Source organism: Pituophis catenifer, unplaced genomic scaffold (assembly GCF_029215685.1).
Source record: "Pituophis catenifer annectens isolate HBS135680 unplaced genomic scaffold, rPitCat1.0.hap2 SCAF_4, whole genome shotgun sequence".
NCBI classification, from domain to species: Eukaryota; Metazoa; Chordata; class Lepidosauria; order Squamata; family Colubridae; genus Pituophis; species Pituophis catenifer.
In genome coordinates, this window is record NW_027256884.1 from 38,459,522 (window position 1) to 38,476,976 (window position 17,455).

The 17,455-nt window shown below is 35.4% G+C and overlaps 1 protein-coding gene across 1 annotated transcript in view; it reads right to left on the reverse strand.

Annotated features, from left to right (window-relative positions):
* GABRB3 (gamma-aminobutyric acid type A receptor subunit beta3) overlaps positions 1 to 17,455 on the reverse strand; it is a 124,320-nt gene that overhangs the window by 35,551 nt on the left and 71,314 nt on the right. Inside the window, exon 4 of the mRNA XM_070942730.1 lies at positions 4,088 to 4,308. Within this exon, the coding sequence (XP_070798831.1) occupies positions 4,088 to 4,308 (221 nt within the window). The remainder of the gene's footprint in view (positions 1 to 4,087; positions 4,309 to 17,455) is intronic.

Below are 17,455 nucleotides of genomic sequence, written 5' to 3' on the forward strand. Positions count from 1 at the left end.
AACATTAGAAAGTAGTTTATAAAGTTTGTCTCAATGAAATGTTGCAAAGATTGCAAAATATTTGCCAAGGGATGCAAGAACAAGGACAATGGATTGCATTAACTACAAATCAATAGAGAGGCTTTCTCATTCTTAAACACATGCATGCAGTTTCCCCCCTTCTCAGTACAAAGTAAGGGAAAAGTCTGGAATGCCTTTTGATGAATTAAGCTACCTTACAATGCAGGGGTGGGTTCTAAATTTTTTTACTACCAGTTCTGTGGGTGTGGCTTATTTTGTGGGTGTGGCTTGGAGGTCATGTGACTAGGTGGGCGTGGCTAGCTGGTCAGTCATTTCTGGAAGGTCCTCACACTTACGACCAAGTCATTGCACTTACGACCCGACTCATTTGTTTGCTTTTAACACTGATCAGCTGTAGGACGGCCCTTTGAAGCCCCGCGGCAAGAGTTTAAACAGTTTTTTTCCCTCTAGTCCAGTGGTTCTCAACCTTCCTAATGCTGCGACCCTTTAATACAGTTCCTCATGTTGTGGTGACCCCCAACAATAAAATTATTCCTAAAACCATTGAAAATATGTGTTTTCTGATGGTCTTAGGCGACCCCTGTGAAAGGGTCATTCGACCCCCAAAGGGATCCCGACCCACAGGTTGAGAACCACTGCTCTAGTCATCAGCTGGGACTCAGGAGGCAGCAATAGATTGGGGGTGGGACCAAATAAAAGGTAAGAATAACGTGGATGGGAGGGCAGGGGGGGGAGAACCGGTTCGGTGATGTCATATCGTCACTGCTACTGGACCGAACCGGGAGGAACCCACCACTGTTACAATGTACAGCAAAATAGAATGTTCCAGTGGTAATCAATATAAGTTTAACTTCTCCTGCTGAGATGACAAATTCCAGCAGATAGAAATTACATTATTCCAGTGGTGAAATGTAAAATTTGTTATTACCGGCTCTGTGGGCGTGGCTTGGCAGGTAATTTGATTGGGTGGGCGTGGCCAACTTTCTTTTTTTTTTTACTTTTAAAAGCATTTTTTCTAAAATCTCGGTTGTAGAAAAAAATGCTTTTAAAAGCCTCTGACTATCCCAGTTGAGCCGCATGATCATCAGAGGCTTTTTTTTTCCTTTTAAAAGTATTTTTTCAGCCAAAGAGGTTGTAGAAAAAATGCTTTTAAAAGTTAAAAAAAAAGCCTCTGATGATCCCGCGGCTCAGCTGGGCATGGGGGGGGGCACAGAGATTTTTGCTACCAGTTCTCCAAACCACCTACCGCCATCGCTACCGGATCGGGCCATCCGGTCCGAACCGGGAGCATTTCACCCCTGCATTATTCCCCCAGAACAGAATGATCCTCCTACATTTATATTATTCTCAGTCACAATGCTGATGTAAAATGTACTGGAATAATGTGATGTCTATGGGAAGAAAGGTACATAGGAATCATTTTACTTGTGCATATTGCTCCTATTAAATAGGGCGGCATAGTTATGTTCCTGCCTTCCCAATGCATTTTCCATGAAATTGGTTGTAGAGGTGAAGACCTTGGCACATTTGCTCTTCCCATGAAGCTCTAGGTTTGTTCATATGCAGCCTATTTTCCAAGAACAAATGTAGACCTCATTGACTGTAGAAGTAGAGAAAGGTTATGAAAATGAAAATATTAAAACAAAATTTTCCTAGTTAAACTTTTTGTATCAGTTCTTGAAGAATTTAAAATTTAAACTTAGTCACTTGAAGAACTACTCTCCAAATTTGATGAAATAAATAGAGACAGAGAGATAAGTACCTTGATTTACATATTAAACATATGGCCCAGTAGGAGGCCCATATTGAAACAACATACCTCATGTGTGGCCAGAATCTGAAGATGATATTTAATACAGCATAATTTCTGACTAAAATGGTCCAATTGAGATCAGCATATGTGGGCCTGATTGAGGTAGATTGCAGGGGTGATAAAGAAATATAATTTTATGCCATTTTATTCTATTGTACATGTTTATGTATTAAATTATTGTATTTTATCCTATCACTATTGTATTTTACCTTAGTCTCATTTTAAATTGTTTGTTTAGAATTTTATTGGTAATATGTGTTTGAACCTGTATGTTGATATGGTCTATAGGCTAATCAAACAGTCAATACATATATACATATATACATATGTCTTTTTCTTTTTTCATAGGCTTTTATGTGCATATTCTTTCTAGCCAGGTTCCACCTATGTAAGCTAAGTTGTTCTTCAGCCCTAGTTCTGTGAAATCTCATTCACAAGTTTCTGGGCTTTTTGTATCAACTCTGTGCTGCAATTTGGGAGAGTTGTTGCTTTTCAGCAGGATACAAAAAGCCCAGAAACTTGTGAATGAGATTTCACAGAACTAGGGCTGAAGAACAACTTAGCTTACATAGGTGGAACCTGGCTAGAAAGAATATGCACATAAAAGCCTATGAAAAAAGAAAAAGACACATTATACCTTTACAGGGAGGTTACTTGAGAAGAGGGTGTGGCTCACTGATGACGCCTTATAAGGCAGAAATAGCTATTTGAGTCTCCCAAATTGCAGCACAGAGTTGTTGCTTTTCAGCAGGATACAAAAAGCCCAGAAACTTGTGAATGAGATTTCACAGAACTAGGGCTGAAGAACAACTTAGCTTACATAGGTGGAACCTGGCTAGAAAGAATATGCACATAAAAGCCTATGAAAAAAGAAAAAGACACATTATACCTTTACAGGGAGGTTACTTGAGAAGAGGGTGTGGCTCACTGATGACGCCTTATAAGGCAGAAATAGCTATTTGAGTCTCCCAAATTGCAGCACAGAGTTGTTGCTTTTCAGCAGGATACAAAAAGCCCAGAAACTTGTGAATGAGATTTCACAGAACTAGGGCTGAAGAACAACTTAGCTTACATAGGTGGAACCTGGCTAGAAAGAATATGCATATATACATATACATATACATATACATATACATATACATATACATATACATATACATATACATATACATATACATATACATATACATATACATATACATATATATATATATATATATATATATATATATATATATATATATATTTAAAGAATGAAATTTATATCAAAAGGAGCTGGCCTTCTGGAAAAAGATGCCACCACTGGACCAATCTTGGTTTCTTTGCTGATCTCTGTACACAATGTTTTAATATTTTTATATTAAAACATTTTTTAAATTAAACCATATTAATTATGGTTTTAATTGTAAGCCAACCAGAGTTGCTTTACAGACTTAGAAAGCTAATATATATTTTATATTTAATAAATAATAATAAAACAAAAATCTTTACTAAGAAGAATCACAATATTTTAGGCTTGAAACATCCAGACAATTATTATAGTTACATAAAATTTTATCTCCTAGCTGCCATCTATTTGGTTGTCCACATTTGCAGCATAGATATGGAAGCTCTAATTAATGCAGGCCTTGCTATGTAAACCAGGAGAGAAAACCCGTTTTTCTGTCAATACCCAGGCCATTTTCCAGGATCTGTATTACCAACAAACAGGATCAGAGTTAAAAATAAACAAGATTGCCTGCTGCTCTCGAAAATACCAAGTCTCTTTTTCACACATGCATATAGAAACCATGTAGGGGCACAGTTTTTCTCTCTATGCTTAGAAAAAGAAAGATACAATTTTTGTGTGTGTAGTTCTCTATGTCTAATCATTTCTTTCAATATAAAATCTGGGAAACATGGTTTCAAACATGGACAGAGCCTTTGCTTTACTGTCCACAAATCAGGAAATTAGAACTCAAAGGCAAAGCTTACACCAAAGAAATCCACTTTTCCTTCTTGATTTAAAATTTTTAGCTCCTGTATAACTTCTATTGTGAACAATAAATTCATTGGCAATTGAAAAATAAAACATTGACAATGTTTAGCTTCTAGAGACAACCTTTTTAAAAGCAATGAAATGCATAATATGTTATGCATATTATGATCTAATCTAGTATTTAATGTAACAACCTTGTATCAAATCCCCCACTCCTCAGTGATGATCAATAAAACATACAAGAGTGAATAATTCTTGATTACATAGCTACAAACCTGAGGCCGTATAATACTGTGCCATCTGGATGAAGGCGAATCATTCGATTCTTAACAGTAACACCGTGCACAAACGATTTCTTGTCATTCAGAAAGTAAGTATCAGGCACCCATAGTTGATCTGCTACTCTGTTATCGAGTGTAAGGTTGAGAGGAATCCCAGCATAGGCTAGTCTTTTATCTCGCCAGTATTGTTGAAAATACATTGTTAATGTGTAATCCTGGTGGAGAGAAGAAGAAAAACTGAAGTTAAGTCTTGGTTTATGCATTGAACTTCCAGAATCAACTTTAATATAATCTTAGACTTAGTTAGGTTGCGCCAAATAAAAAGATAATATGAATTTCAAAATGCATATAATTTTTCTTCCTAAAGGCCTCTTTGCCTAATATTGTATAAGCTTCAATGAAACAACTCTGGATTGAAATAACACACTAGCAAGAGCTGTACTAATGTTGCTGCAGCATTTTTGTTTTTAGATTTTTTTCATAACCAAAAGAAGAAACAACTTCATAAAAGTATGCCCAATACTTTAGAAGAAAAGCTATCTTTCATGGGAATTAAATGTCATTACCATTCAGAGCTACAGCAGTTATATTTTACTTTCAGTGCTCATGAACAGTTTCTATTAGGAGCATCATCAAAAGGACAATATGCCCCCTGGTGTTTTCTGCAATTTTCTGATGTGGAAGTTAGGAATAAATGCACTCTTTACTAGTGGTGTTTTAATTAAAGCTTGGTTTTAGTAGTAATAAAACTAGAAAGTATATTTATTGACTTGTAATAACTGACTTAAAAAAACTAACTTAATAAAACCCACAGGTATAATATAATGTATAATACCAGATAAGAAATTATAGTACAATATTAATAATTTGGTTAAGCCAAAAGCTGTTGCTGTTGTAAAAGAAATATATATATTTAGAGAAGCATGCCCTAACTATATTGCACTCTCCTTGAATTACATCAGATTTCCCCTTTAGAAAAGTCTGATCCAGAAGTAAAAAAAAAATTACCTTTCCAACTCAACAACTGAAAACAGAGCTCAAATGCTGTACTACAGAATTAGAGCTAGTTAGAGAAACAGTTGTGGGGTTTTTTTTGACACATGCCATTCTATAAACCAAATGGGAAAATAAAGAATGCACACATTCTCATCTATATAAGTTTGCCTTATTGTAACCTTCATAAATTCTGCACAAATTATTGACTTGGTTTATTTGCATCAGAATGCATGCTTGGCTAACTTTGAAAAACTTTGTATGTTATCATAAATTATCTGCCACTACACAATAAAAGCTGTTATTTAAAGCCTATATTTCTTTTTTGTGTATATAAATATATTACTGAAAATGTATTTGGTAAGTATAAGCAAAAAGTAATAGATTCTTATGTCAAGCAAGTAGAGCCATTGCAAATAAAAGGAAACTAACTGACATAGAAGCTAAAGGCAGAACAACTTCATTTTGACATTTGAAGACAAACTGACCATAATAACACAGAAAACTAATTTCCATTCATAGGAACATACAGAAATGAAAGATTAGATAATCATTAATTGATTAGATCCCATACTGCAGTTACTATTATCTTAAGAAACCAAGGCTTCAAATTCAAATGTAGAAATAATTTAAATGAAGAAACTGCCAATAATATTGAAAGATATTAAAAGATTTCATTCCATCAAAGGCATGTACCAATGTTGCCCCTATAGGACAATATTATTAATATCTATTCATTAGTGAATAATTTGTAGTGATTAGTAAAGCAGGGTGATGATTTTAATGCCTTTGGCAGAGAGACACAATACAAATTCATTAAATAAGGTACAATATATCAATTATTTATAGCATGAGTTTTAAACTGATATTTAACAATTGAGAGCCAAATACCCATTGTGTCTTGAAAGTCATATACCAACTAAGCAGAAGTAAGCTTTTTACCATTCTAGTCCACTAACTGAGAAGAAACCCTGAGGATATTGGATTATTTTTTCCTCTACTTAATAGAAACCTTTATGCTAAGATGCAATCACAAGAAAATGAATGTATGCTTATCCTGCAGTAGTTTTTATTTCCAAATAAATATATTGGAGAGTTCTAGTCCTGTTCAGTTGACATGCTAACCAGAGGAAACTGTTCACTGTAGACTCTTATGCTCAACATATGGAAAGAAAAAAAAGCAATCTGATGTTTGTGTATTCTCATAATTTATTTATTTATTTATTTATTTATTCAAATTTCTATACCGCCCTTCTCCTTTCGGACTCAGGGCGGTGAACAGCCAAGATAAAAACATCTATACAAAACATCACAGTTTAAAAATAAAGTTAAAATAATTTATAATTTGGCCCATAATTTAAAACTTGTCAATTAAAATCAATATTAAAATTTTAAAAACTAACCCTAAAATCAAGACAGACCGGCTAACTGGAAAAATGAGTTTTTAGGGCCCGACGAAAAATCCGAAGGTCGGAGATCACTCGTATCTCTGGGGGTAGATTGTTCCATAGGGTAGGTGCCACCACAGAGAAGGCTCTCCTCCTGGGGGTCGTCAGCCAGCATTGTCTGGCCGACGGCACCCTGAGGAGGCCCTCTCTGTGGGAGCGAACCGGCCGGTGGGAGGCTATTGGTGGCAGAAGGCGGTCCCGTAAGTACCCTGGCCCTAAGCCATGGAGCGCTTTAAAGGTGATCACCAACACCTTGAAGCGCACCCGGAAGTCCACCGGAAGCCAATGCAGCTCGCGCAGGAGAGGAGTCACATGGGAGCGCCCCGTCGCTCCCATAATCCCCCGCGCAGCCGCATTCTGCACCAGTTGGAGCCTCCGGGTGTACCCCAAGGGGAGCCCCATGTAGAGAGCGTTACAATAGTCCAGATGAGAAGTGACGAGTGCTTGAGTGACCGTGCGTAGGGAGTCCCGGTCCAGAAAGGGGCGCAACTGGCGTATCAGGCGAACCTGACAAAAAGCCCCCCTGGCCACGGCTGTCATATGCCCTTCTAAAGACAGCCGCGCATCCAGGAGGACACCCAAGTTGCGGGCCCTCTCCGTGGGGGCCAATGATTCGCCCCCAATAACCAGCGATGGCGTCAGCTGGCTATACCGGGACGCCGGCAGCCACAGCCACTCGGTCTTGGAAGGGTTGAGTCGAAGCCTGTTTCTCCCCATCCAGACCCGCACGGCCTCCAGGCACTGGGACATCACTTCCAAGGCATCATTGGGATGGTCTGGGGTGGAAATGTACAGCTGAGTATCATCAGCGTACTGATAATATGATTGGTAACATTTTTCCCACTCTAGCACTTGGTAGAACAGCCATGAAGGCTCAATTAGTTAAATTAATAGCTTGAAGCACTCCATAGCTTCAGTTGACTGTTGTGGTTTATATTACATTATATTAATTACATCACACTATATTACTATAGTGATTACTATTCATTGGATTAATAATATTACCATTAGATTTGACCATTTGGATCAAATCCAATTTATTAATAGAGGTTAACAAAGGTGTATGTATATGCATGTGTATGTGATGAATGATGAACTCAAACAATTGCATTTTAAAAGAAAAATACATTTTTTAAAAAATGTTTGTTTAACTTAAATTCCTGCCTGAAGTTTTTGAGTCTGCAATGGGCAGTCTCAGCCTTGGCATTTGCATAAGGTTGAAACTGTGAAAAACGTATTATCTCATTCCATATTTGAATCCCTCTATTCCCAGATTAAGATCTGAAGATGTAAGATTCAGAGGTAAAGCAGATGAGTATGAATTAGCCTTTAAAAAAAAATCAGGGCACTGCAATGCTGGCATGCACATTCTACTTGATACAATCTTTGCCCATCTTTTCACAGATGGTAAATATTGTCTCTGATTTTCAAATGGTTCTTTGAAATCTCTACTAATTTTTCTATTTACAGCAAGAGCTTGCGTTTCATATAATCTATTGAACACTTTAGTCAAACGAGGATTTGGTTCTCAGCTCCTTGTCCAACACCTTATCCACTACGTTAACATTACTGGATTTTTCTTATAATGTGCCAAGTACTATATCCTACAACAATTTTACTCAACTTAAAATATTTTTGGTATACAACTTTCAAAATTCTCAGGTAATTATATTCAAATCTTACAAAAATAGTATCAATATTTGATATATATCAAATATATACATATGATCAATATATCAAAATTGTCATTTATATAATTTATCATTTTTGTCATGATAATGTACAATGGTTTTTCTCATCTCATTGTAAACATGCTGGGAGACATAATATAAATTGGATTAAAAATTGATTTCATAATGAGTTCATATTACAAAACAATTTGTCATAAAATCCAAGCAGAATTCTGTCCTCCCAATTTATATTACTAGTGCATTCTCTGATGTGCAGACTATTTAGGGGAAAAAATACAATTGTTCCACAAGAAATAGTAGGTTACTGAATATGTCTGATACGTGTATGCAATGCAATGATTGCTGATTTATATGTATTCAAAGTCTATTTCTAATTCATAATTGTAAATGGGTTAATAATGTAACAATTTTGTTCAAAAAGTCATATGTGTGTGTGTGTGTGTGTGTACACACATACATACATACACATACATGGACACACTCATATATGCATATACCAAATGTACTAGAACTAGTGTTTAATTCTTTGATCATTTTGAAATTACATGGGGGATAAAGCCATATAATCTGAAAAATGTTAACAGCTGTTTCTAATTATTATATTTCAAAGCCAATGTTTCCATAATATGACCACATACATGATAAATTACCCTTGCCTGAAATGAAGGTAAAATAGGCAATACAAAAACGAACAGTATGTGGTTGATTAAAATAGTATGCTTTCATGTAGAAGCTAGAAAATTAGTCACAACAAATGCTGTCACTTTAAATGCAAAACAAGACAGATGTTTTCATATTCTACTGAATTTATAGACTATCCCCAGTGTAATTTGCAATAGTTATAATGTTTAGAAAACTTTTCTATTCATCCTTTTATCACAAAATATTGTTGCAATATTCTTAACTAACTACTGATATGACATCACATGTTTTTTGTCAGGCAACAAATTACAGCTAGTTATGGTAGATGTGAATACAGTTGGTATAAACACCCTTGAAAGGCTACATTATTGTACAGGAGTTTATTATATAATGCACAATAGACATTTCCATCTTTGGATATACATAAGTTAACACAGAAATTATTTCTGACTTCCACCTATGAAAATAGTATCTACCACTGTTAGTGAAAAGGTCAAGAAGTGATGAAAAAAAAAATGAACATCTGAATAGATAGAACATTAGTCATAGATCAAAATACAAGGAGCAACCAAATATTTACCAAATTTACAATAACATTTACACCTTCCTATCTCTCCATTAATGCAACTTTTTGTAGTTCAATTTCAACAACAGTAGCCAAAAACATACTAAAATATTTACTCTTTGGCATTTCATTTCTAAATTTAAATTGTAATTATTGAGTAGTATAGTAAGCTTTAATTTCAATGCACTATATATATTTTGACTTTTAGCTACAGCTTCAGGATTCAAAACAGATTATACTGATAAAATACAACAGTATAAAACTGACAAACTGAAATTATATGATTAACAAGCAATATTAAGTACAGGATGATTTTAACCATCCTAGGAAGCAGCAAATCAAAGTCTAATTTATTAAAAAAAAAAAAAGGAAAAAATCTAATTAAAATTGAATAATATATTTAAAAAAATTTAGCCAGGAAAAGTTAATTAGAAGTAGAGAATTTTTAGGAGTGTGCCTCATAATTAAAAGTGATCTAATTAACTGGCTACTTTTTTAAGGCTAAGAAGTCTGATTCTTCAAGGTCATTAAAGTTATTCAGTATATTCCAAAATGAAATATGTTGATTATATAATGAGGGTTAAATACCAGCATTACTGGATTTAGTGTGGTTTCTAGTTTATACACAAAATTAGGAAATACTCTGAAGTCAGAAAGAGGTCCTGAGAATCATTCCAGATAGAAGCATGTGAAATTCTGAGGATTAATTAGAATCATATGAAAGCTTTCTATTAAATATTTCTATGAAGAATCATAGAAATATGTATGATTATAAGAGGACAAGACAAACTTATTAATCATTGCATGTTATTTTAAAAACTACACAAACGGTGTGTAACTAACACCAGGATGATAATGACCTAGAGCAGTGATGGCTAACCTTTTTGCTGTCGCGTGCCAAAAGTGAGGATCATGTGGTGGGATTGCGCACACATGTGCCCATACCCATAATTCAATGCACCCCACCCCCATGCATGTGCATGTGAGTCCCCCTGCACTACCCCCGCTTTTGGCACGTGATGGCACGGTGGGCCCAGTAGGCCTGTTTTTCACCCTCCCCAGGCTCCAGAGGCTTTCTTGGAGCCTGGGGAGGGGGAAAACAGCCTTCCCTCCCCCCCTCACGGGAGGCCCTCCAGAAGCCGGAAACAGCCCATTTCCCGACTTCAGGTGGGCCCGGAGTAGGGCAACACACGTGCCCACAGATATGGCTCCGTGTGCCACCTGTGGCACCCATGCCATAGGTTCACCATCACAGACCTAGAGCTAGATTGGAACTATAATACCAAGAGGTCCCATATTAACAATGCATTAATAGCAAGAGTTAGATGGACTCAGAATCAATCCAGTTTGCTACTACTCTTTAGCTCCTCCAAAAGTATTTATTTATATCCCACCTTTATTATTTTTACAAATAACTCAAGGCAGTAAACATACCTAAAACTCCTTCCTCCTCCTATTACTTCCATAATAAGCCTGTAAGGTGGTTGACTTGAGAGAAATGATTGACCCAATGTCGCTCAGTTGGCTTTCATGCTTAGGGTAGGACTAGAACTCATAGTTTCCTGTTTTCTAGCCTAATGCTAGACCAAACTGGCTCTCCCTATTGTGCTTGCCTTAAAAAATGAATTTTGATACAGCTAATTACATTACAAAAAAAATGAACCCTTGAACTAGGTATTGTCTGTAAAATAAGTCCAACATAGTATGTTGGCAACGGAATTGCCTTTAACATTTTTACATAGTCAAAACAAGTTTAATTGTAACTTTAATTTTAACATTAACAAGAGCCCTGGTGGCGCAGCAGACTAAAGTACTGTTATTAACATAAGCTGCCTGCAATTACTGCAAGTTCAAATCTCACCAGGCTCAAGGTTGACTCAGCCTTCCATTCTTTCAAAGGTAGGTAAAATGAGGACCCAGATTGTGGGGGCAATAAGATGACTTTGTATAAATATATAGAAAAAGTATGAAGGCATTGTAAGCCGCCCTGAGTCTCCGGAGAAGGGTGGCATATAAATCAAATAAAAAAACAACAACATACTGGTAGTCCTCAACTTATGATCATTTATTTAATGATGGTTGACGTTACAACGATACTGAATAAAATGACTTATGACCATCATCAAAGTTATGATCATTGTACCATGGATACAATCACATGATTGCAATTTGGATGCTTGGCACTGGCTCGCATTTCCAATGGCTGCAGTATTGATTGATTTATTGCATGACACATTCACATCATATTTCAGTAAAAAGGAACATGGTTGCAGTGTACTGTGGTCACATGATCACAATTTATGACCTTCTAGCTGGTTTCCAAGAAGCTGGATTCACTTAATGACTGATTCACTTAATGATTGCAATAAAAATGGTCAGAAAATTAAATCCAGTCATGTGATGGCTCACTTAATGACTTAGCAACTTCCAATCCTAATTGTGGTTATAGGGAAAATAGGAGAAGGAAGGTACGTTGGGTATGTTTGCTACCTTCAGTTATTTGTAAAATAATAAAGGTGGTGGATGGATAAGTAAGTAAGTAAGTAAGTAAGTAAGTAAATAAGTAAGTAAGTAAGTACTACTTTTACTTCCTTTCTTTCTACATAATATGTGGAGTTTAATTTGGATTAGCATTCTGTAAAATAGCACTCTTTATAGTATTCAAAGAGATTGTAGGTGAGATTTCTGGCCAATATAACTAAGAGGGTAGGAATTCAGCACATTCCAATAGATAAGGAAAGCAACTGACAAAGGAAGGATTTATGTTAAAAAAATCAGTATTTCTGTAACTATGATTCCATTGCTAACTACTGCGCTCTCTCTCTCTCTCTCTCTCTCTCTCTCTCTCTCTCTCTCTCTCTCTCTCTCTCTCTCTCTCTCTCTCTCAAACTGTAACAATATTCTTGTACTTCTTTTGCCAATTTACTTTTGATAATAATGCTTTATTATCATTATGAAAGGGAAAAGAAAATACATTCTTCAAATAGTAAATCAATATATGAAACACAATTACAGCACCATAAAATATGTTGTCAAATTAATTCAGAATGCCACCAAGAGAATTTAATCATATTGTTACCAGCACAACTGTTACAAAAGCAAAAATTCATGACCCCCATAGTGCAACCCAGCAATTGTCTTATCAAGAACTAAAGGCACAGACATCTCTCAGGAGGAATGGTGTGGAGGCAAGGGGGTTTGGCATAAGTAATCAAGCATACCTTGCAAAGTTGTCCCTCAAATTCTGTTTGTCACTTACAATTACAACACAAATCTATAAAGGCAGTTTGAAGATCAGCCATTGTGCTAACTGGGAAGTGAATTGATCAGTATATTTATAGATAAGTAACTGTTATGTATAAATTGTTAAGTCCTCATAGAAGTGATTATATAAAAGGAATGGTTCTGTATTTAACAATGAACACTTTCCATTATAAAATACAAAGTAATGCTATTATAATTAAATTTAATAGTACTATACAACAATATTGTTTTGTGTGACTCAACAGGCCAACAGAAAATGCAGCAGCATTATAGCAGATTTAGCTACAGAAACAGCTATTAGCCAGTTCATTACCATTCCTCAGATATATTTAAAGGTTATTTGAATTTTTATATACCTTAGCAAATTTTTCCTATACCCTTTTATATAAGTAACAATATATAACGTGTTCTTATTTTTTTAAAGGTTATGTAAAATATACCAACCTTTTTGGAATCAACTTTTATTATGCTCATTATGACAGTTCTAAATATCTTTATACTTCAGCTGTGTTGACACATCCAGAAGGCAAACATACAACTTATGTAGAATGAAGAACTGGCCAATCAATCATTAAAATCATTAACAAGAGCCTTGGTAATACAGTGGTCTAAAGCATCCTGTTATTAAGACCAGCTGCCTGCAATTACTGCAGGTTCGAATCTCTCCAAGGCTCAAGGTTGACTCAGCCTTCCATCCTTTCTAAGGTAGGTAAATTGAGGATCCAGTTGTGGGGGCAATAAGCTGACTTTGTATAAATATACAAAAGGATGAAGGCTATTGCTTAGCACATTGTAAGCCGCCCTGAGTCTCCGGAGAAGGGCGGCATATAAATCAAATTAAAATAAACAAACAAACAAACAAACAAACAAATAAATAAATAAATAAATAAATAAATAAATAAATTTTTAAAAAAGGCCACCAGCACTTGCTATGATGAAAAAAGTATCAGTACTATCACAGGAAGCATTTTTTGTTTCATTTATGGCAATAATAATTTTTCATGAATATGAATTAGAATATATATGTGTGTGTGTATAGTTAATATTTCGGGTTTCTTCCCGTGTAATTGTGGATATATCCCTAAAAGGGTAGAAGCGACGTTTCGGCAGAATCCCATCTGCCATCATCAGGCTTATATATATATGTGGGGTGTGTGTGTGTGTGTGTGTGTGTGTGTGTGTGTGTGTGTGTACAGTTAATATCTCGGGTTTCTTCCCGTGTAATTGTAAACATATCCCTAAAAGGGTAGTAGCGACGTTTTGACGAAATCACATTCGTCATCTTCTGGCTAAAGTTCTCGGTTTGGGCTTATGGGCAAACTGTGTGAACATAACTGACGTTTTTCTATGAAAAGAGGCAAAGGTGCATTCTGATTGGTCAACAGTGCCATTGTATTCTGATTGGCTGATGACATAGCTGTATTTTGATTGGGTGGAAGTGCTGATGCTTGGTTGTGGGTTAATGGATAAGTTATGCTGGAAATGGTGGCAACACAGGCATTATGATGAATCTTTGATCTATGGTTTAGATTTTGTGTTAAGATTCGTCTGTCTATGAGAGTAGGTTTCCAAATAGTAGGCAGACGGGAAGTGTCATCACGTTTATTCATACAATATGGTCTTTTCTCTATTTCAAATGGCCTCTGATTATTCTGCCATTGAGATGTTCTATTTTTGCAACTGTTTTTGTGTTATTAAAATTAATATTATGTCCTGTGGCATTTATGTGTTGTACTAATGATGATGTGTGTTCTTTCTTTTGTACTGAATTTTTATGTTCCTCGATGCGCACACTCATTCTTCTGTTGGTCTGTCCAATATATGTTGAGGGGCAGGAAGCACACGGGATTTTGTATATGCCTTGATCTTCTAATTCTATTTTGTCTTTAGGGTTTCTCAGAATAGACGATATCTTTCTATCTGTGCAAAATATGGTTTTGATGTTGTGTCTATGTAGTATTTTGCTAATTTTATCCGTTGTTCCTTTTATATAGGGCAAGATGGCTTTCCCATTGTTTTGTTCCTCTTGTTGATTTCTCTTCTGTCTGGGTGTTACATGCTGGATCATACTGATGATTTTATTTCTACAGAACCCATTTGATGTCAGTATATATATATATATATTTACTATATCTTATATTTTACAGAGTCATGGCGGTAAATAATTACATTTCGTATTACAAATCTTAGACAGATATGGTGGGCTTTTTATTCTCATAGCAAACAATAGGATTTTCACATAATCAAGTCACTTTGATATCAGTGAAATATATCTATACCTAACGTTTATGATAATAGATAATATGTATGGTTCAAAGTTGCTGTGTTATTTGGGTAGAGTTCTAATATGAACTGTAACCACAAGCATTTTATTACCATACCTGGTAACATCATCAGTACATATGACGAGGGGTAGTAGAATTTATTTGTTGACAAGGGATATATATATACCGGTATCTTTCTTTCACAGAAATAACACATACTGGGGGTAAATGACTACTATAAGTGACAGTTAATTTGCATGTGGATGAAGTCTTTGGTTATACACTGTATTTAGATTGGTCCATAGCTTATGTGTATATTGAGATTATTTTGGTTTAAAGTATATACTTCTAAAAACTCTTACATTTTTAATCTGACTTGCTCTAAAATTTCTACAGTTGACTTTATATATACTTGTCTGTCTGTAGATATAGCACTATATATTTTGACTGCTTTTTGGTGCCTGTGGATATATTCTACTAGTCTTTTGCCTGCCTATCCTATGCATTCAGTCTTATTTTTTATGACACATGTTTTATCTTGCTTGGTAATAGGCAGAAAAATGTAGAAACATCTACTTTAATGCCTGATAAAGGACTTAACTTTCTTCTGAGATCATTATTTTTATAATCTGATAAAATATTTTGTATGAGGTTATTATATCATGATGGATAGGCATGGGATGATTCACACATTACACCAAGTCATGTTTTTAAATTGTGGTTTCTTGAATGTACTATATGACTTGGATTACACATAATGCAAGGCCATAATCCAAGATTTATAAACCATACCATTTGGGTTTATACCATACTAGACATAGTTAAACATTATGGTTACAGTATATTTATTTATTATTTCAATTTTGAGGCCACTTCACTGCATAATGCCCTTTGGGTGTCTTTCACACAAAAATTAAAGCAATTTTGAGGCTGAGAAACTGATTGACCCAAAGTTACCCAAACGGCTTGCTTTCATTTTTGAGTGAAAATAAATTGTGTACAATTTTAGGAAGTTTTGTACATGTACATATATAAAAAGCCCTTATATTGTTTTTGTTGCTATTTTCTTCTGTTATTTTCTTCTATTCAATTAAGTAAACAAATCCAAATTAAACTGACTGATTAAAAGAAAGTCCCAGATTACTACGCTATACATTTTAGAAGAGTCATCTGTAAGTCAATTCCAGGATATTATTAGGCTAGAAGAGAAACTGAGACTAACTTAATTCTGAATCAGTTCTTTAGAGGAAAGCCAAAAAACAATATATTAAGATACTGCATATTAAGATAAAGCATTTAACACATGAGAGCAAGGATTAATTGCTTGGGAAAGAAAGCAGCGCACTTCACTACTGGAAGACTGCATGCCACACAAATACTTTGGCATCCAGGTGTGTCTCAATTAGTAATTTCAAGATGCTACAATGCTGTTATTTTAAAGGCAGTGCCATTTTCATCTTGCCTGAACTGACTTTTCATACATTAGTTGTCACTTTGTTCTTATCAGCAGTGTTTATGCAAGGAGGAAAATTATGATAGCAGCCTATCTTTACATATTAATGGTCGCTTGACCCGAGATATAACTATACTAAAGAAATTCTGTGATGTGAACTTAGAGACATTAATTATCAATTGCAAACCGTTCTATTCTCCACGAGAGTTCCCCCCATTTCTCCTAATTGCTGTGTATGTTTCTCCACAAGCTTGTGTAAACAATGTATTACAAACTCTATCTGACCAGATTATGTGGGCTGAAGTTAAATACCCAGATTCACTTCCAATCATTTTAGGAGATTTTAACACAGCCAACTTAAGGAAAGAGCTACCAAAATATTTTCAGCATGTCAATTGTCTCACGAGAGGCAAGAATACTTTAGATCATTGCTACACAACTTTAAAAGATGCTTATCGCTCTTTACCATGAGCAGCTGTGGGATACTCTGACCATTGCATGATTCACCTTGTACCTGCTTACAGACAAGGACTTAAAACCATGAAACCAACAATTAAGTCAGTGAGGACTTGGACTGAGGAGGCAAAACTAAAGCTACAGGCTTGCCTTGACTGCACTGATTGGAATGTTCTTCAAAGATATCTCTGCAGACTTGGATGAACTTACAAATACTGTAACATCATATGTTAGTTTTTGTGAAGACCTATGAGTGCCAACCAGAAACCTGTGAATATACAGTAACAATAAACCTGGGTTCACAACTAAACTTAAGCAGCTACGTCATACCAAAGAGGAAGCCTACAGAAAAGGCTATAAAATGCTGTACAATCAGGTCAAAATGTATTAACAAGGGAGATCAGAGGAGTAAAAAGAAGTTACTCTGAAAAGCTAAGGAATCAGTTCTCAACAAATGAACCAGAAAACATGGGAAATTCTTAAAAATATCACCAGTTACAGCAAATCTCCTTCCCATGCTGAAGGAAATCAGCAACTGGCAGATGACCTGAATGTGTTTTACTGTAGGTTTGAGAGAAAACTGCCA